The 21,105-nt window shown below is 47.9% G+C and overlaps 1 protein-coding gene across 6 annotated transcripts in view; it reads left to right on the top strand.

Moving 5' to 3' along the window:
* LOC138754117 (phospholipase DDHD2-like) overlaps window positions 1–21,105 on the top strand; it is a 34,300-nt gene that overhangs the window by 11,077 nt on the left and 2,118 nt on the right. For 5 of the 6 annotated variants that reach the window (XM_069917956.1, XM_069917954.1, XM_069917955.1 and 2 more), the window contains 12 exons: window positions 2,148–2,237; window positions 2,622–2,832; window positions 5,155–5,296; window positions 6,455–6,663; window positions 7,433–7,539; window positions 9,474–9,566; window positions 11,892–11,987; window positions 12,962–13,132; window positions 15,495–15,650; window positions 17,683–17,785; window positions 18,955–19,119; window positions 20,351–20,510. In XM_069917956.1, coding sequence (XP_069774057.1) covers window positions 2,148–2,237; window positions 2,622–2,832; window positions 5,155–5,296; window positions 6,455–6,663; window positions 7,433–7,539; window positions 9,474–9,566; window positions 11,892–11,987; window positions 12,962–13,132; window positions 15,495–15,650; window positions 17,683–17,785; window positions 18,955–19,119; window positions 20,351–20,510 — 1,703 coding nt within the window. The remainder of the gene's footprint in view (window positions 1–2,147; window positions 2,238–2,621; window positions 2,833–5,154; window positions 5,297–6,454; window positions 6,664–7,432; window positions 7,540–9,473; window positions 9,567–11,891; window positions 11,988–12,961; window positions 13,133–15,494; window positions 15,651–17,682; window positions 17,786–18,954; window positions 19,120–20,350; window positions 20,511–21,105) is intronic. The other variant, XM_069917958.1, reaches the window with a different exon arrangement.

Genomic DNA, 21,105 nt, shown 5'->3' with positions numbered 1-21,105 from the left:
GGCAAATAGACAATTCAGAATCTGGTTTATTGTAACAAAGGTATCACAAAATTGGTTGCTTTACAGGCACAAAATTGCTATAAATTACAGTTCCATAGAAACAATATTTAAAAATAAATAGTCAAAAAAGAGAATAAAAGTGTTCATTGTCTGTTCAGAAATCTGATGGCAGAGGGGGAGAAACTGTTTTTGTAACTTTGGGTGTTCATTTTCATGCTCCTGTACCTCCTTCCTGTCCTGTGCATTGGCACCTCTGTACCAGACAGTGAAGCAACCAGTCCGAATGCTCTCCATGGAACACTTGTAGAAATCTGTAGGAATCGTTTTTGGTATTGAATCAAATCTCCTCAAACTCCTAACAAAATGCAGCCACTGGTGAGCCGCCTTCCTGATTGCTGAGTAGGGCACACTAGACGTGAAAGAACTTGGACAGTTGGTGCGATCTGTTCTGTTGCAGTTTTAATGAACAGCGCCTAACCAGTTGGTTGTTAATAGCCATTGAAACTGACATCAAAGGTCTCGGCTGTATCTATTGATGAGGTGGGGCATTGCCTGTAAGGAGAAGGATTTGAACTTTATTGATCTAGATCTCAGAATTGAAGCCCAGCAAGAGTTCTGGGCTCTGAATCTTGATTTGAGTTCAAATCCCACATGGCAGCTGGGCTATTTGAACTCAATTGATTAAATACAATAGAATTCCCATTATCCAGGATTCAATCAACTGGAAACTCAAATTACTGGTTTAAAAAAAATTAGAGGAATTTTTTTTTAACATAAATAAGAATAAATAAAGTTGTTAATAAAAGTTTTAAATTGTGAAAGTAAATGTTCTCTGAAGCAACACACAGCTCCTTGAAGAGGGGGAACAAATATAACAGCCAGCGGAGTGCCCCGGTTGTGCCCCGCCCATAGCAGCTGTTTCAATAAAATGTCAATAAAGTTGTGTTTGAATAAAATGGCGGTGCCCAGGATGTTAAGCCTGTCACTCCTGTTCACCGCTGGGTCGACTCTCCCTCTCCCTGCCCAGTAAGAATCTTTATCTTTCCTCGCATTTGGTAAGGCTTTATCTGTAAACTTGGTTAATTATTACAGGGGTATGATTGGTGTAGCAAATAGCGCAAAGTTACAGCACCACTGATTTGGGTACGAATCCCATGCTGTCTATGAGGAGTTTGTGTTCTACCCATGTCTCCCACCATACAAAGTATACCAAGGGTTGTAGGTCGATTGGGTGTAATTGGGAAGCTCGTGGGCCGTAAAGGCCTGTTACCGTGCTGTACGTATGGCTAAACTTTGTTTTTAATTACCCGATTAGAGTGAAGTTTACATAATTATATTGATTTTTTTTTTAATTACTTTACATTTTGCACCATCTTTTGTCTGTTAAACTGTGTATTCTTAATACAAGTGTACTAGACATTTGTAAGAGTGTGCCTCAGGCAACCGGAAAATTCGCATATCTGCCAACCATGATCTCCGTAGGTGCCGGATGCTTTACGGAGAACTGTGTCAGGGCAAGCACTTAGTCGGGAGAGGGGGGGTTGGGGCAGATGAAACATTACAAAGACTCCATCAAAGGCCTGGGTGTGGACATCAACACATGGGAGATGCTTGCCCTCGACCATCCAGCTAGACGCAGCAAGATCACCACTGGAGTCCATGCAGCTGAAGTCAGGCGCATCACTGAGGCAAAATGAAAGCGTGCTGTGTGCGAGGCCCGAGCAGCATCCACTGCCGCGACAACACCCATCCACTTGCTTCCCACATATGGGCGAGCCTTCAGGGCCCGGATTGGCCTCACCAGTCACTTCCGGACCCACAGGTGCTCGATAATGGAGATTCTACTGTAAATTAATCGAACTTGGTAATGGTTATAGTGGCCAAGCAACGAGCCTGTCAGAAAAACCCATCTGGCTCGCTAGTGTCCTCAGAAAAAGAAATCTGATGCCCTTATTGGCCCTAGTCTAGTCTTGAACCTGAGCAACACTCTGATTACTGATGGGGGGGGGGGGCAAGAAACTCTATGTAGGTGCAAATTGATGATGGACGATGAACACTGGGGAAAGTCAGCCATGTCCATAATCTCTAGTATTTTTTTTCCAAATGCTCTTTGAAAATAAGGTTCCTCTCTTCTTGACTCTCCACAGAAATCGTTCAAGGAGGCGGTGATAACCAACGACTGGAACAGGAAGGTGGAATTCCCGACAGGGGACATCATTATCCTCCACAATCCAAAGGTGATTGGTTGGCGGAGCAGGGCGGTCCGGTTTCACAAAGAGACGAGCCCAGGATTTTCATGTGATCTCGCAGGGAGATTGGGGGGGGGGGGGGATGGATGGGGGCCAGGGAGTGGAGGAGGGGAAAGGCGGGGGAGCAAGAATGTGGGGGGTGGGGTAATGGTACATTGCTAAAAGCCTGACCCTTCAGCAATGCAATCCTGCCTTGGCGCTGTGCAGGGAGTGCTGGGCTGTAGGATGCTGCAAGCGCAAAAGTTTGACCGACCCCTGCCTCGGGCAACGAGGCCGCGCCTGGAACTGCTGCATTGTGGCTGCAGGGCCCATTTCTCCTTGTCGTGACTCATCTGGTGCCTGTCTCTTTCTGCTCTCATGCCTTCGCCTCAGTTGATGATGCACTTCCAACTGACGGGCTCACTGGATGAATGGGGCTCGGCTTCTGCTGAGCAGAGTAAACCGTGGGTGGTGAAAAGAGGCACAGAGCAGACCTACGGGGACATCTGCGCCGGGGAACCTGTGAAGGTGGATCACTTGGTCTTCATGGTGCATGGGATCGGTCCAGCGTGTGACATCCGATTCCGAAGCATCATTCAATGCGGTGAGCTTTCCCCTGTTGTCCCGTTCAAAGTTATTGGGTGGTGCCATCCGCCTTTGGAAAGGCAACTTGTATTTTAACCTGAAGAAGTTCTCCTTTGCTCTCTGAAGGGAATTCTGCAGGATTCTCTCTCTCTGCACCCCACCTGTAATTCCTGCTGTAAAAAAAAATCCAACCGGATGGCATTAACATTGACTGGTTTTTGCTAGACCCCGTTCTCACTCTCTTCCCCATCCCTCTGTCTTTATTCCTTCAGATTCAGATTTCCACCTCCCTTCCCTCTCCATTCACAGAGCCATTCCCCCCCCCCCACCCGGCTTGCTGGTGTGCCCTTCCTCCCTTATCCACCTGTTACCTCCTGCCTGGGAGACTGAGGTCCTCTCCCTGACCCTCCCCACTCCGTACCATTTTATTCAGATGCCTGTCTACATTTTGTTCACACCTTGAAGGGCTGAAGCCCTAAACCTTGATTTTGCATCTTTATCTTTGCTATATAAAGGGCGCTGTTTCACCTACTGAGTTTCTCCAGCTTCATGTTTTTAATTCAACGACAGTATCTGCAGGCTTCAATGTTTTGCTAGTATTTTAACCTTTAGTTTTCACAAAATTGCTGGAGAAATTCAGCAGGTCAAACAGCGTTCTTTATGTAGCTAAAGATACATAACCAATGTTTCATGTGTGAACCCTTCATCAAGGGTTGAGCAAAAACTAGGCAGGTGCTTGATTAAACCTCCCCCTCTCGTTTCTCAGCTTTTTGTCTCTTCTGCCGCCCCCACCCCCATCTATGACCTCTTGCCTGTAGTAAAAAAAAACAAAGCTGGAGGACAAACTCAGCCGGTCAAATGGTGTCCTTTATTCAGCAAAGGTAAAAATGCTGATCCGACGTTTCGGGCTTGAGCCCTTCCTCAAGGTGTGGAGAAGTGTCAGCAGGCGCCCGAATAAAAGGGTAAGGGGGGGAGGAGTGGTCTCAAAGGCAGGAGGGGATAGGTGGAGCAGGGAGGGAGGGGACAGCAGCGATCAAGGGGGAGGAGAGCTGGAACGGTGGGGGTGGGGGGAGGGGTGTGGAGAAGAGAGGAGAGCGGGTTAGCAGAAACCGGAAAAATCTATGTTAATGCCTTGTGGGTGGGGAGTGGCCAGATGGAAAATCAAGTGTTGTTCCTCCAATTTATGGGTGGTCTTGGCGGGACAGTACACAAGGCCATGGACAGACATGTGCGCATGTAGCCCTGTGCTGATGTCCCTCTCCCCTCCCCCCCACCCCACCATTTTATTCAGATGGCTGCCTGCTTTTTGATGAAGGGCTTCGGCCTGAAGTGTTGGTTAGGCATCTTTATCTTTGCTACATAATGAACACTGATTGACCTGCTGAGTGCCTCCAGCATTTCTGTGTTGACCACAGTCACAGTGTCTGTAGATTTTCTTGTTCAATGTGTATTTTGACCTGAAGCACGGTTGCTCTGATTGTCTGGATGACCAGAAATTCTCTCTCGAGTAAGATCATTGTCTTCACCAACTCCAGTCAATAGCCCCCGATCCATGGCACATGTCTAAAACTGAAGATGTTTTTTTTTCTTGTCTGCTGTGCAAATGCCCTTTCAAAAAAAAACAGAACTGCAACATAACTATTTTATTGTGTTTGGTCATGTCTATTCGGAGAGGATCTTTGAAAGAAAAATAGACACAATTGCCCAGAGAAGCGAAAAATCTGAAATATAATTAGACACTGGTGGAAATTCTCAGCAAGTTGAGCAGCATCTGGAGGGGGAACCACAGTTGGGGGGGCGGGGAGTTAGTGATAAAACGTTGGAAGAAACACAAGACAGACGGTGTTCGGTGGGAAGCAGGCAAGAGAGATTCTGCGGTAGAAATAAATGGGGGTGCTCACGAAAAGCTAAAGGTGAACCTGTCTAATGTATTTGTCAGGAATGGTTTAACTACGAAGCACTTGGATTCGATGTTGATTCCTCCCCGCTGCACCTTTGCTGTTCAGTTGCGTTCTTTCTGCTTCCGTTGAGCTCCATTGGAAAGCTGTAGGAGTCCGAGGAAATGGGTCTGCTCTTTGGGAAACTCCTGCCTCACCAACCTGCCAGGGCCATCTCCACCTGACTCGTTGAACGTTGAGAATAATGGGTTCTTTTTGGGTGCATCGTTAGAGACTGCTGAGACCATTCATCAGTGATGAAAATGCCTCGGTGCCTCACACCCCGCAAGAACAGCGAAGCTGAGTCTAGTTGCCCTTGTAATTCAGCAAGCCCCGTCTGTCTTCAGCTGTGAGCCACCCTTTGCCTCCCTCCCACTGATTAGCCCGCATTTCCCCTTCTGCAGTGAACGATTTTCGGAGCACTTCTCTCAACTTGCTGCAAACGCACTTCAAGAAGGCGCAAGATGAAGAGAAGGTTGGCCGTGTGGAGTTCCTGCCAGTCAACTGGTACTGCACTTTGCATGGAGATGCAACAGGGGTGGATGAGTGAGTGTCGATATTTCTGATCCATTGAATTTTGTGTGTGCAGCTCTTTTCTATATCCTTGTGTCTTGTACGCTGATTTCTATGCCTTGGTTTCTTTCATTGGTATATTATGTGTGCGTTTATAGATGGTAAATGCATGAGTCATTTTTTTTATTGCACACTTCAGGTGTCACATGTCTCGCACCAGCAGGTTCAGGAACAGCTGCTACCCCTCCACCATCTGACTCCTCAACTACAAACTCAATCAGGGACTCATTTAAGGACTCAATTGATTTTTTTCTTTTTTTCTTTTTATTCTCTCAGTCAGTTTGTTTACATTTGTTACCTGTGTACAGTTCTTTTCTGCGCTACCATTCAGGGTAATTCTGCTGTGCCCGCAGGAAGAAGAATCTCGGGGTTGTATGTAATGTCATGTACATACTGTGACAGTAAATCTGAAAAATCTTTACTCTGCTCATGCATTTAGTGTGGATTGTTCTCCATAGTTTTAGTTCCGTTCTGTGCCTGATTATGGTGAGGGGTACATTACAGCTGCTGTCTCTCGGTCGTGTTTGTGCATCAGCCAGTGCTTGCTTACTGGGGGCCAGACGCCATCACAGTGGTTCTCACTCAAGTACCACTTTAAGTAATCCCTGTGCCATCGGTGCTCTGTGATTAGTAAGGGGTTGCTTAAGGTGATGTGTGAGTCGGAAGGGAAGATTGAGAACCACTGCTCTCTGTCACTGAAATATTTTGTTTGAGAAAAATTGTCATTGGCCCATTTCCTTTGGAGTTATGAAACTGTGCACATAACGAGTCAATTAGGGACAATTTAAACAGTGGTTTTCAAACTTTTTCTTACCACCCACAAATCACAGAGCACCGACGGCAGAGGGATGACTTAAAGTGTTATGTGAGTGGAAAGAAAAAAGGTTGAGAACCACTGTGCTATCACCTCCCAGAACAACCAATGTCACCAACTTTAGTGGGATATTGGAGTAGGTTAATTGGGGTATTTGGGCGGCATGGCCTTGTGGGGCTTATGGGCCTGATACTGTGCTGTATGTCTAAATTTAAATAAAATTTTAAAAAGTAGCAGGAACATTTTTTTTCTCCCAGCCAAGGTGAAATGTTTGCCACATATTTTCCTTGACCCCCTGTCTCTCTCGCTCCGGTTAGAGATATCCAGAGGATAACATTACCAAGCATCAGCCGCCTGCGACACTTTACCAACGAGACCCTACTCGACCTTTTCTTCTACAACTCCCCCACCTACTGCCAGACCATAGTGGACACCGTTGCCAACGAAATGAACCATCTCTTGACCACTTTCCAGCAACGTAACCCGGACTTCAGTGGAGGAGTTTCGGTGACAGGCCATAGTCTTGGTAAGAGTGAAACACAGTCCTGGCAAAGCAGATTGCTCCTGTTTATCCTCACGGGCAGCACCTGTGTTGTGCATCACCCTTCTTTCTCTTCTCTCCTCCCCCACTCCAGTGTCAAGTCCCTCTGCTGACCAGGCCTTCTCCTGGCCAGTGTTGCTTGTGGGCTTCTCTTAGGCAGCTATCTAATGTAATCACCCAAGCTCCATTGTCTGTGAAGTCCATTGTTTCCCTGTGTCCAATAAACTCATTTGTCTGCTGTGTGCATCCTTCAACACTCCTGCAGTAATGTAAGAGTGAGCACCGATCATTAAAGACCCACACACCCAGCACAAGCTCTGTTCTCACTGCTATCGTCTAGAAACAGGTCTAGGTGCCACTAGACTCGCACCCACCAGTTCAGGGATAGCTGCTCCCCCTCCCCCATCAGACTCCTCAACAACAATCAGGGATTCTTACTTGTGCATTTTATTGATTTTCTTTTCTCTCTGTATTGCACAGTTCAATTTGTTTACATTTCTTTATTTGTTTGCACATGTACATTGAGCACAGTTTTTTATACGACCTCTAAGTGGTCATTCTGTCTTGCCCATGGGATAAGGAATCTCAGGGTTGTACGTGATGTCATGTACGTATTCTGACGCTGAATCTGAATTTGAGTATACACCAGACTTTGACCATGTGGGATGTTGCTGAGGTACTTGTGGACTCTGTTGTCAATCTAGGGACCCCCTTGCTGAACTTCAATTCCATCTTCTGTGTGCTCTTCCTTCAGGTTCCCTGATTCTCTTCGACATACTGACGAACCAAATTGGTGTTGGATCCAAAGAACCAACACCAAGGCAACCGCTTCCAAGAAGGAGCTGCCATTCCTGCGGCAAGGTACGTCCCGGATCGGGGCTCATTGGCCCACCTAATTTAATAATGTTAAGTGAGGGTCAAATGTTGGCCAGAACACTGGGAGAAGTGGGGCAACTACTCTTCATTCCCAAAATATAATCTGAGACTTGTTGCTTTCACCTGTGCAGAAGGGGATCTTTCTTTAAGACCTCCTTTTAAAAGGCAGCTCCAACAGTTTTATGGCAGAATCTTGATCAGTATTTCTAAACCTACAGACTACTGGTGCTTCAACGGTTTGTCATAGATGGTCCGCGCAACGCTATTACAGCACAGGGTTCCAATCCAGCAATAACTGCATGGAGTTTGTACGTTCTCCCCATATCTGCAAGGGTTTCCTCCAGGTGTCTCGGCTTCCTCCCACCCTTCAAAACATACTGGAGTCATAGGTTAATTGGGAGGCACAGGCTCATGGACCAAAAGAGCCTGTTACTGTGATCTATGTATGTCTCAATTTTCAAGAACAAAATGAATACTTAAGGTGGGTGAGGCTAGCAAAAGAGTAGGAACCACTGGCCAAGATGTAAATGCCCAACCTCTCTGAAATGGGACTTTAACGCATTAATCTGTGACACGGGTGAGGTGGTCCCTGGGCCAGGACGGTACCCGATGTCACCCATTATCATCTTGCACCCTCCCCTGTGCAGACATCTGTTGACTTCTCTGCATTGAATGTGAATAAGGTGAGACTGGGCTCAGACTGGGAGATCACTTCATTGAGCCACCGCTCCATCCGCTGCAGTAACAGGGACCTCCCAGTGGCCAACCATTTTAATTCCAAGCCCCATTTCCACACCAGCATGTCTGTCCATGGCCTCATGCTCTTCCAAACCGACGCTACCTCAAATTGGAGGAACGCCACCTCGGATTACGCCACCTCGGATTACGCCTGGGCAGTCTCCAGCCAGATGGCGTTAACATGGACTTCTCCAGTTTTTGTTAAACTTCCCTCCCTCTCTCACCCCATCCCTCTGTCTCCTTTCCTACAGCTCCCCATCTCCTTCCCTCTCCATTCAGAGAGCTACCCACCCCCCGCCCCATCATTTCCCAGCTTATTTCTCTCCTGCTCTCCCACCCATATCCACATATGTCCTCATAGCTGTTGACCTGCACTCTTCCGCATGCCCTTTCCTCCCACCTACCCCCCCCCCCCCACCCTTTTTATTTGGGCTTCTGCCTGCTCATACCTTGATGAAGTGCTCAGGCTTGAAACATTGGTGATCTTTTGCTTCCTTTAGATGCTGTGGGACATGCTGCTGAGTTTCTCCAGCACTTTTATGTACTGTCCCCACAGGTGGTGTGACGATGCCCTTGACATGTCAACAAGTCAGATTCAGATTTATTGTCAGAGCACATGCACGACATCACATACAACACTGAGATTCTTTATTCCTGGGGGTATGGCAGAATTATCACTTACTGGAAGTGCAAAAAGAAAATTAACTCTACATAAACTTGGAAACAAATAAAGAAATGTAAATAAACTAACTCAGAGATGGGGAAAAAAACAATAAAATGCAAAAGTAAGAGTCCTTAAATGGGCCCTTGATTGAGTTTGTTGTTGAGGAGTCTGATGGTGGAGGGGGAGCAGCTGTTCCTGAACCTGGTGGTGCGAGTCTTGTGGCACTGACACCTCTTTCCTGATGGCGGAATCCAGAATGAGCGAGTGCTGTTTGCTGTGGATCCCTGATGATTGCTCCCTGTCGATGTTCTTGACGGTGGGGAGGCCTTTTGCCTGTGATGTCCTGGGCTGAGACAACTACCTTTTGCAGGGGTTTCTGCTCAGGGGTATTGGTGCCCCCATACCAGACCGTGATGCAGTCGCAGTGCACTCTATTGCCAGACTACGTTTGGGACAAGGCTATTTGCCACGAGCTTGCACAGAGCTAAAATATCCTCTTTTCTATTGAATGCCACAGAGTGTGACAAACTTGGAAGAATACCTGAAACTGCATGGATTATCTGAATTCCAGAGCATCTTGGAAAAGGAAAAATTAGATTTTGACTCTTTGGTAAGATCTGTCTCACATATCCCATGTCTTGTTTGGTGACGGTTCCACCTTGAAACTTGTTGGAAACAAATCAGTCGAGGTTCAACGTTCCTTTTTGTTGTCATGTAATAATATATAAAAATGTAATATACATGATGTACTTCAACTTCTGTTTGTCTTATGGCAATGAGTTGCCTTGAGCATTGCCCGAATTTTTTTTTCCCTCCCAACAATCAGATTTTTTGTCATGAACATGTCACAAAATACATTGTTTGGCGGCCATTTTCACAGTGCTCTAAATTACATTTCAAAAATAAATGGATAGTGCAAGAAAATAGGTAGTGTCTGTGGTTAATTGTCCATTCAGGAACCTGACGGCAGAGGGGAAGAAACCATCCGTGAATGCTTGTCTTCAGGCTCCTATACCTTTTTCCTGATGGGAGCAGAGTAAAGAGTGCAAGGCCTGGGCAGTGGGGCGCTGCTTTCTTAGGACACCGCCTCTTGTAGATGTCCTCAGTGGCATGATGTCGCTGGCCAAGTTAACCCTCTGGAGTTTTTTTTTCTTGTCCTGAGTGTAAGCACCTCGCCACCACTCAGAATGCTCTGGTAACAGGCCAAATCTCCTCAAAATTCTCACGAGGTACAGCCACTCTAAGAGAAACAAAAGAGAGTCGCTGAGCGTCCGAAGATTTGCCTGCAGTGCTCCTGCGGAGAGTTTTTTTTTCCACTACCTGTAAAGAACAAGTCAGCAGCGTTTGGAACACTTGCTTGGTTGGTTCAACTGCAGAAACTCTTAAGAAGCCAGATGCCATAAAGAATAGAGTGCCCATCCAGTGCCCCAAGCACCCATTCCTTCACCACTGGAGTAAATCACAAGAGTCTGCAATCACCATGGTTGAGGTAAAAACATAGCACTGGAGAAGCTCAGCAGGTCACCATTCTTGGTATAGCAAATGAAAAATACATAACCAATGTTTCGGGCTTGAGCCCTTCATCAATGCTGGAGGAACTCAGGTGGTCCTTTCAGCGTCCAAGAAAAGCAAAGATATATCGCAGATGTTTCGGGCCTGAGCCCTTCTTCAAGCAGAATGAGCCAGAAGCAGGAAATCTCAAAGTCTCAGAATTCAGACAATGTAGCCCAAGCAAAATGGGGGGGGGGGTGGGGGGGGGGGCGGGGTGGGGGGGAAGGGAAGGAAAGGGGCAGGGGGAGGAGCACAGGCCCACAGGTAATAATTGGATAAGCCAGGGAGGGAACACCAGCAAACAACTGGAGGGGGGGGGAGCATCTGTGAACGGAGAGAGAAGGGAGCTGGATAAAAGCTCAGGAAAGTTCGGTCACCTGCCTACATTTTGCTTGATGAAAGGCTTGAGACTGAAATGTTAGTCTTGTATCTTTATCTTTGCTGTATAAAGGACACAGTTTGACCTGCTGAGTTTCTCCAGCGTTGTGTCTTTACTTCAACTACAGTGTCTTCAGATTTTCATGTTTTACTTCCGTCTGCTGTGAAATCTATTCGAGGGATGTTCTGTGGGAATTTCTCTCACTAACTACTCCCCATCTAAATTTTTTAATTTGTACAGCACGGTAACAGGCCATTTCGGCCCACGAGTCCGTGCCCAATTTACACCCCATTAACCTAAACTCCCGGAACACTTTGAACAGTGGGAGGAAACCTACGCAGACATGGGGAGAATGTGCAAACTCCTTACAAACAGCGCGGGATTCGAACCTCGGTCCGGAACTGATCGCTGGTGCTTAAAGGCAATACGCTAACTGCTAAGCCAGCCATGCTGCCATCTGCCATCCCTGCTGCTCTCTATATTGATGAAGGCCTCCAGGTTATGTATATTTTTTCCTTCTCCACCGTCACACACTGGCTAGTGTGTGTGCCGACTGCACTTTGAACGGACGTCATTCGGGGTTCAGGCAACCCTTTCCAACCTGTGACCACCACCACTGAGAAGGCCAAAGACTGCAGGCGTGCACCTTCCTGATTTGGAAATGCGCCACCGGTCATGGATTGACCCAAATCCTGGAGCTCCTCCCTCGTGGCCCTGTGGGAGCACCTTCACCACAAAGACTGCAGCAGTGCAAGAAGGCAGGTCACCATCATCTTTGACTTGTTGAAGCTAACCCATCCAGGTAAGTATTCCAGGGACAACCCTGTTGGAGCAGGTGGGGGGGGGTGGGGAGAAAGTCCACTTTGCCAAGGTCATTGGCATGAGCAATTCGATCCCAGCAAGGCGTGGAGAGCCAGACTTCACTGCACTTGATTTGAAGCAGTTCTGTCGCTTTCAATTAAGTAAGGGGAATAATTCCTTTCTTCACTCTGTCTCTTTTACCAGGTGATGTGTTCAGATGCTGAACTTAAGGACTTGGGAATTCCTCTGGGACCAAGGAAGAAAATCCTTAGCTTGGCAAAGAAATTGTCCCACAACCAGGTATAATGGTGCTGATTAGTCGCTCATCGGCTTTGAACCATGCTGAATCTCTGTGGAAAACTGCGGATGGAAGGAATGTTTTTATGCACTGAAAATGTTCAATGGTCTAAGACAAGATGCAAGATGCTAACCCATCCAGTGAGAAATGGGTTAGGAGTCATTGACCCATACCCATTTCATACCATATCCAAGTCAAACTTCTGACAAAGGGCTCAGACTCCAGACATTGGTTATATCCTGGGATATAGGTCGATTCTCGAAACTTAAAATCGGGCCGTCCTATATGTCAGGTCTAAAATCCAAACCTTGACAGCGAGGTCTCAACACCGCTTCCATCTTCCCACCGGCTCCAATGCAATCTCATGCATGTTCCGTTAGTTATCAACGAAGCCGCAGGGCTCCCCTCGGGGTCCATTTGCCCAGTCCGACGGCCGTCCGCTCTGCATGGGCTTCAAACAGTCTGTTACAGGAGCCGACTGTATTATTTCAAAATATGGCAATAAAATTAAAATTACATGGTGATTTGTTATGAAAATATTGTGATTTGCTTTTGTCTGCATCCATTGGTCAGATTTTCATGTGTCAAAATTGTGTGGGGGGGGGGTGGGGTCGTCTTGTCCAAAGGGTATCGCTCAAAACCTGCTTTTGGTGGAAATTCTAGGGTCGTCCTATACAGCATCGACCTTTCTGCCAGCATATATGGTAGCTTTGCTTTTTATAAATGCTCGGGAGCTGCTGAGACCCTCCAGCACTTTGTGTTTATTACAGTCACAGTGTCTGCAGGCTTTCTTGTTTCACTCTGGGCGACATTGAGTCTGTTTGACTCACAAGGTGGAGTGGAGGGGGAATTTTAGTTAAGGTGAGAGGTTTGGACTGTCATTTCTCACCCATCGAGCGTGCAGGTTTCCTTAATGCCCTCATCGCTAATGCGTGTGTGGTTCTCTCTCTCTCTCTCTTTCTCTCTCTCTGTCTAGCAAGAACACCAGGAAGGGGAGGAGATCGGTGAACCATTGGTGAGAGCCAACCCTGAGAAAGTCATTCTGCTCTCGGATGAGGGAGACACTGGTGAGCAGCTTCAGAGACCCCTGTCCACCAGCAGCCTCACGTCAGTCAACTACGAGCAGTTTGATGTTGGCATTGGCCAGGTGAGACGTTGCAATCTGCACAGTTCAGGAGGAGAGCAGGGACTTTGTCTAAATACTATCTTAATAAATACAAATGATCCTATCTAAATAAAAAATAGGCTATTCTTGCACGTCTAGGATCAAGAACAGTTTGATTAATATGGCTATCAGACTCTTGTACCTCCCCTGTTACACTAATCACAGGCCGCTCCAACACCATGAAAGATCTATCTGCACTGATGCAAGTCACTTTGCTTGCACTAGGACAACTGGATATTTATTATCTGTTGTGTACTCATTGTTTCTTTTATTCCATTAGTTTAATAGTAGCAATTGCCTTCATCCTTGCTTTATCGACTGTCAACAACCACAGTTACTGCCGGTCAGCACACTTAGAACCGTGGAACATTACAGCACAGAAATGAGCCCTTCTAGTGTGTGCTGAACTATTACTCAGTCTTTTCCCACTGGCCTGGACCATGCCCCTCCCACCTATGTATCTGTCCAAGTTTTTTTCTTAAATGCCAAAATCGAGCCTGCATTTAGCAAGCAGTTCAGCTGATAGTTTGTTCCACGCTCCCACCCACTCCTGCATGAGGATGTAACCCCTTTAAACTTTTCCCCTTTACCCTTAACCCACTCTTAATCTCTCCTAACCTCAATGGAAAAGGCCTGCTTCCATTTACTCCATCTATACCCATCATAATTTTGTATACCTCTATCAAATCTCCCCTCAAAATGAAAAAATTTCATCACCTCTGCCAAGATTAATGCATAGAGACTCTCTGATGTCTTACCTAAGAATTGACAATCTTTCTTGGGTTCTATTTGCTGTGTGACCACTGAATCTGAAGCTGCCATGATCACGTGAGTTGCATTGGTGGGTGCACAGATATCATTTGGAAAAACCCTTGCACAAGTGACGGAACACTGATTTCATTGGTGGGAGATAACAGTGCCAGCCTATTCCTATCGACTGTCCTTGCTTCACTAACTACCTATTGTCCATTGAAATGTTTCTGTACAAATCGTATCTGTGTGAAGCATTCCTTGTTGCCTTGGAACTAGATTAGAATTTTTAATTGGAGTACAGTAAAAGTCCGAAAATCCGGATCACACCGAAATCTGGACTTCTCCTGTTTTGCGTGTATGCAATGCGTAAGCGCCACAGCCCGAGAATCTGGAAAACAAAATTCTGGACCGACCCGTCCGAATTTAAGGACTTTAACTGTATCTAACTTGCTGCCCGGTTAACCTGGAGTTAATTTGCAGACAAACGCTAACCATAATCTTGAAAATCAAATCCAAAAATAAAGCGGAAGGTGCTTGAAAAGTGAGGCAAGCAAGATCTTCGAAAGAATGGTGAGGAGATTTACAAGGATGTTGCTGGGGCTTGAACAACTGAGTTACAGGGAAAGGTTGAACAGGTCAGGAGAATGAGGGGAAATTTGAATGAGGCGTGCCAAACAATGCCAGGTACAAGGAAAAGTAAATGCAAGCAGGCTTTTTACCACCTACTTTAGGAGAGATAAATCCTAGAGGACACGGGTTCAGGGAGAAAGGGGAAATGTTTAAAGGAGACATTTACGCAGAGAGTGGTGGGAGTGCGGAACGAGCTGCCAGTTCAGGCTCGATTTTGACATTTAAGAAAACTTTGGACAGAGACATATATGGGAAGGGTATGAAGGGCTACGGTACATCAGTAGGACGAAGCAGAAAAATAGTTCAGCACAGATAAGAAGGATCATTTTTTTTACTGAAGTTTTCTGTGGAAACACTGAGCAGGCTGGGCAGAAACACAGTTGACATTTCAGGAACTTGCTGCTGTTTCCAGTCACAACTTTCTTGTCTTCTGAAATTTTGCCTCTCGTGTGTCAGAAATAATCCCTTCTCCCAATCCCCAAGTCTGCTGTGTAACTCTCCAGCTACCAGTGTCTCAGCATCGTTTCCATGACCCCTCCCCAAGCCCTCAAAGGAGCCATTCTCTGACACCTTCCCTCCCACCCACGGGATCATTCAGTGACAGTTTGGAGCAGAGGTTGTACAAGCTAAAAGCTTCCCTGCAAAAGAGATTTGCTCTCTGGTTTCCCCATTGAATTTTTGCAAGGAATATGGCATCATCGAGCAATTATAGCACAGAAGGAGGCCCTTCTACCTGTACTAGATCTCTACTGGAACAAGTCACCTGTTGAGCTGATTTTCCTGGATAGCACACAAAACAAAGTATCTCAGTACACGTGACAGCAAATAATAAATTCAGTTGTTCCATCCACAGCCCTTTGTCTGTCATCTTGCACATTCTTCTTCACCATTGAAATTTAAATGTATTTTTTTAAATACAAATATACTTGTCTAATTCTCTTTGTTTAATCTCCCCCTCAAGGTTTTGGTAAAATACCCACGTCTCAGCTTTGAGCCAGAGGTCTTCTTTGCCCTTGGCTCGCCCATCGGCATGTTTCTCACCGTCCGAGGTCTAAAGAGGATCGATCCCAACTACAAGTTCCCCACGTGTCGGCGATTCTTCAACATCTACCATCCTGTAAGGGCCATCTCCACCTGCCATCCTGCCATGACTGTTGATGGAAAAGAGTCCAGAGAGACCCTTGGTGTTCGTTCCATTTTAGTAGCGACCTTAATCTTGAGATAATATTTTCCAGTGGGCTAGGTAGCCATCGCTGACTTCTGTTTCCAAAATTGTCTTTTAAAGAATTAAACTGTCATCATAAACAGCATAGAACACAGACATCTACAGCACAGGGCAGGCCCTTTGGCCCACAGTGTTGTGCTAACCTCATAACCTAACATCTGCTAGAATTTCCCTCCATTTTTCTCAGTTCCATGTACCTATCTGAGAGACTCTAAAGATCCTATTGTTCCTGCTTCCACCACCATTGCCAGCAGCACATACCATGCACCAAGTTCTCTTTGTATGGAAAAAACTGCCTCTTACACCCCACCTGTTCTTGCTCCCAAGCACTTTAAAACTAAGCCCCCTCTCGATAGCCATTTCAGCCCTAGGGAAAAGTCTCCGGCCATCCACACGATCAATGTCTCTCATCACCTTGTACGTCTCTCATCCTCCATCGCTCCAAGGATGAGAGACCGAGTTCACTCAACCTATCCTCACAAGTCATGCTCTCCAACTGAGGCAATGACCCTGTAAATCTCCTCTGCACTCCCTCTACAGCATCCACCTCCTCCCTGTGATGAGGTGACCCGGAACTGAACACAATATTCCAAGTGGGGTGAGCTAAGGTCTTGAGCTCAATCCCACAGATAATGAAGGCCAACCCGCCGTATGCCGCCGTAACACTATCAACCTGTCCTGTGGACGTGGGACCCCCAAGTTCGTCCACACTGCTCAGAGCCCTCCCATTAACATTACATTCTGCCTTCAAATTTGACCTCCCGAAATGAACCACATTACACTTTTCCGGGTTAAACTCAGCCCAGCTCTGCAAGGAGTTTGATATCGGGTTTGTTCTTATAGAAGAAAATCTGAAATAAGGACAGAAACTGCTCGGTCAGTCAGGCAGCATCTGTGGAGAAGGGAACAGTTTAGTGTTGCATGAAAAGAACCTTCCACAAAACTGAGAAAGATTTCTGGTTGCAGGAGGGTGTGATGGAGAGGAGAAATATCTCCTAAATTGTGGCCATGGTTACATGGAGATGAGAGAGAGAAAAGTAAAGATGACTAAATTTGCAGAGAAAATAGCCAGGTAGTGTGGTGCTGGACAGTTCTACCAGACTAACAGAGCAGTATTTATTTTTATAGATATACTTGACCTGCATATTTATTATTTGTATGTGTGTGATGTCTGGTTGTGTGTCTGCGTGTTTTGCACTGAGGACTGGAGAACACACTTTCATCGGGTTGTTCTTGTGCATGCAGCTGACAATAAACTTGGCATCCGGTAAAGCCACCGGCTTCCATCCTGACCCCACGTGCTGTCTGCACTAACTTTTCACGTTTCCCTCTGTAACCACATATGTTTTTCTTTCCCTCAGGATGCTCTTCCTCCCTCCCTTATCCTAAAGTACAGCAGGTTGGTGGGTTAATTGGCTACTGTTCCTTACCCCCATGGGAGCAGTACTGCCGGAGCTCACTGGAGCGCTGCTTCGGTCCAGACACCTTTGGCGGTGGGGGTGGGGGGGGGGGTCCTGCTCCAGGCACCTTGGGGGATGGGGTCTGCTCTGGGCACCTCCTTGCTGCTGTTTTTGGTGAGCTCCAGCACCTACAAAAAAATTAGCACTGCACCCCTGCTTAAACCCCCCCCACCCCTCCCCTCCAAGTCTGTGGGTGAGGGGTAGCATTTTGGTAGGGGAGGGTGTGACTTTGACTGGAATATGAAGAAAATAAATAGGATTGGTGCTGGCGGTCGATGGTGGAAGAAGGGTCTGTTTCCGTGCTGTGGGCATCTTGCTCGGTAACTACCTCCCTCACCAGAGGCTTCCTCCTGACTGGCCCCTGGGGATTCCACGTTGGGCTTGAGCTGGGTACAAGGGAGGTTTGTGTTTCTCTTGTGGTGTAAATCTCTTCCTGTTTTTTTATTCCTTCTTGCCCCCTGCAGTTTGACCCTGTCGCTTACAGGATTGAACCCATGATCGTCTCAGAGGTGGAGCTGGAGCCCATGCTGATTCCCCATCACAAGGGCAGGAAGAGGATGCACCTGGGTAAGTGCTGGAGAAACTCAGCAGGTCACACGGTGCCCCAGAGGCAGCAAAGATATTCGGGCCTGAGCCCTTGGTCAAGATCTGAGCAAAAATAGCAGGCAGGCGCATGAGTGGAGGGAAGAGGGGGCACCAGAGGAGAACTGACCAACAGGCCATTGGTGGATTTGGGTAGGGGGGGTAAAAAAAAAAAGCTGAGAAGTGATCTGGTGAAGGGGTAGCTCTCTGAATGGAGAGGGAACGGAGTGGGGAGCTGGAGCAGAGGAAACAGGGATAGGAAAAGAGAGGCCAAATGGATACCAGAGAAGTGGATGTTAATGCAATCTGGTTGGAGGGGGCCCAGACAGTATTCGAGATGTTGCTTCTCCAATTTGATAAAAGTGTGGTGATACAGCTGGTAATGTAGGCAGCAGAAGAATTCCCTGTGGTATGTCATACCTGGGGTCATTTTTTTTTAACTTTCTACAGTCCATAGGCCCACTCTGTCCACCAGAACTCGTTAACTGGAGGACACGAGTTTAAGGTGAGGGGGGGAGAGATTTAACAGGAAGCTGAGGAGCAACACTTCTCCACAGAGGGTGGTGGGTGTATGGAATGGGCTGCCCGAGGAGGTGGTTGAGGCAGGTGGACAGATAGCATGGATAGAGGATAATGGGCCAAACATAGGCAGGTGAGACGAGTGTGGGTGGGACAGTTTGGTTGGCACAGGCAAGTTTCCACCCTCTAGAATTCTATGACCATTGTTTATTCTATGAACGGTGAGGAGGAATGGGGTCATCTGGGACTGTACTTGCTGGAATTTAGAATGAGAGGGGAGGAAGGGTCTAGAACCAGAACAGCAGATCTAACGATGTTTTTGAAATTCTGCTTCCTGCAATGCTGTGAATTGAGACAAAAATGTGAGAGGTGTGGGCACTGGGTGACAGAGTGGATTATTCATTAATTTACCATTGTTAATGGCCTCCCTCTCCACCCCCACAGCCCTCCCCTTTTGGTACCCACCCTCTCCACAAATGCCCCTGCCCTCAGCCCTCCCTTGCCCTTCACTCTTCCACCCCTCCTTTCCCCTCAACCCCCCTCTGCCCTCCCTCTCCACTGCGCCTCCCCCCCCCACACCCCCAGGCCTAGTCTTATCGTGCGTCCCGTGGCATTTCTTCTTGTGTCCCCGACAGAACTGAAGGACAGCTTGACGCGGATGGGCTCCGACCTGAAGAATGGCTTGTTTTGCTCGCTCAGGAATGCCTGGCAATCCTTCGCCCGGATCCAGACCCCCGTACCGCAGATGCTTCCCAACACAACGACAATGGCATGCGAACTAGCGGTCAGGGAGAGCGAAGGTGGGCCTTTTCCCTATCCCTAGTGCTCCACGTATGCTCCTCTGCGTTCTTGCAAACCAATCCTGTCCAAACCCTGCCTAGCTATTCCCAAAGATTCAGGATTCCTTTATTGTCATGTACAGAGCGTAATATTACACAAAATTGCCTTCTGCCATAGGCAGAGTCACTACTAGTGTTGCCCAGCGTCCCCTTACAGTACGAGAGAAAGAGAAGCAAAAGTGAGACCCTTCAGAGTCACTGAGTGCCCGTGGATTGGCCTCCAGCGCTTGTGCAGTCACTGCAGCCGCACAGACTCCAGTTCTATTCATCGGCAACCCGAGCTCCAGATCCAAACCTCCGACAGGATCAGGAAGCCTTCAGTGCCCGAGGAATCCTTCTTGCCTTCAGCACCTTCTCAAATCCCTGGTCCCCATGTGGGCCCCCAACCGCAAGTCACCCGCAGCCTGAGTGGGCCTCTCAGCCGATGAGCCCTTTGCTGGTCCGCCACAGTGGTCAGCCTCCTGTAGGACCGACTCCTCTGCTTCTGCTTCTCAACGGCGGGGGCGGGGGCGGGGGTGGGGCGGGTTATTCTCTCCACTTCAGGCAATGCAGGTTCTCCGTCAGGAAGCAATGGTCTGCACTGGACCTGTGACCATAGGTGAACCCAGAGCAAGGGGGCGGGGCAGGAAAGAGGTGGTGGTTCACCTCCATTCCAACCCTGTCAATGTCACCAACTATTTCGGTGAGATCGAGGATTAATGCTAATCCTCTCCAGTGGGGTGCGCCACTGTGTGAAGCCGGTGGCTGGGAGATGAAGCCCAATGACAGGATAGGGTCCAGTGCTCAGAAGAGGTGTAGGATAGCCCAGCTTTGCTGCCTGCTCGATCCTTTAACTTTCCTGGGCATTGTCCGTGTCTCCTGCACTCCATTGATCATCATGCTTGGAGGCGCTCCTCAATGGGGTTTCTGCTGCTCACACTTTGGCACCATCCCTTCGCTTGGCAACCCTGGCCTGCCTCTCCACTCTGCCCTCACTCTCACTCCTGGCCCCTCTCTCCATCCCCTTCCCACTAGCCACTGGTGTTCTGGGGAGGACCACGTCCTGCCTGGTGACTGACAATCGTCACTGAGTAGGAGGAGCTGCCACTCCTGTGAGCAGCGTTGAGGCTCAGGGTGCTGAGTGGGCGTCCGGCCCTCTCCCCCCAGGGCCCCCATCATCCCTCTAACCCAACACCTACTGTTGTCTTTAAAGCTGTGCCTGACGGAGATGGGAGCTGCTGCGCACAGGAGGGGAAGGACGTCGCGATCGGGATGTTGAATGGTGGACGGCGCATCGATTACGTGCTGCAGGAGAAACCCATTGAGAGCTTCAACGAGTACCTCTTTGCTCTGCAGAGTCACCTCTGCTACTGGTAGGGGAGCGGGATTGGTGAGCCATTTGGGGGGGGGGGGGGTGGAGGGACACCACTTGAACAGTCCAGTGGGTTGACGGTGGCTCCACGAGACAGGCTAGATGCCAATAGGCGTTGCCAAGTGCAGCAAACACTGGCCCAGGAATAACAAGAGGAAGTGCTCCGCACATCGCATCCTCTAATCCCTTGAGTTGCAAAGGTTGGGAGTCCAGATATTTGAGCAGCAAAATTTCAGCCAGTTCTCCAGAGCAGTGCCAAGGGGGACTGCGCTGTCAGTGCAGCTGAGTTGCTGGTGGACAACAGGGCTAATGCTGGTATTGATGGGAACAATGAGCAGCAGGGAGGTGGTGGGCCGAAGGGCCTGTTTCTGTGTGGTAATACTCTGCTAACAGTCTCAGATGAATGTAAATGATCCTGTGGCACTTCTGAAGAGCTAGTTCTCCTGCAGACACTTGTGTCCAAAAGGCATCCCCGGGAAGGCAGCCTTCACTTGGATACCCCGAACTCTGTCCTTGAGGACGTTTCCCAGGGCAGTCGAGAGTCGACCGTCATTTCAAAGCTAGTTCTTCAGTCGTTTTTGGGTTCCTCTTCAGGG

This window comes from Narcine bancroftii, chromosome 2, assembly GCF_036971445.1.
Source record: "Narcine bancroftii isolate sNarBan1 chromosome 2, sNarBan1.hap1, whole genome shotgun sequence".
NCBI classification, from domain to species: Eukaryota; Metazoa; Chordata; class Chondrichthyes; order Torpediniformes; family Narcinidae; genus Narcine; species Narcine bancroftii.
Note: the sequence above shows the minus strand (reverse complement) of the source record. Positions and strands in the feature narration are given on the sequence as shown.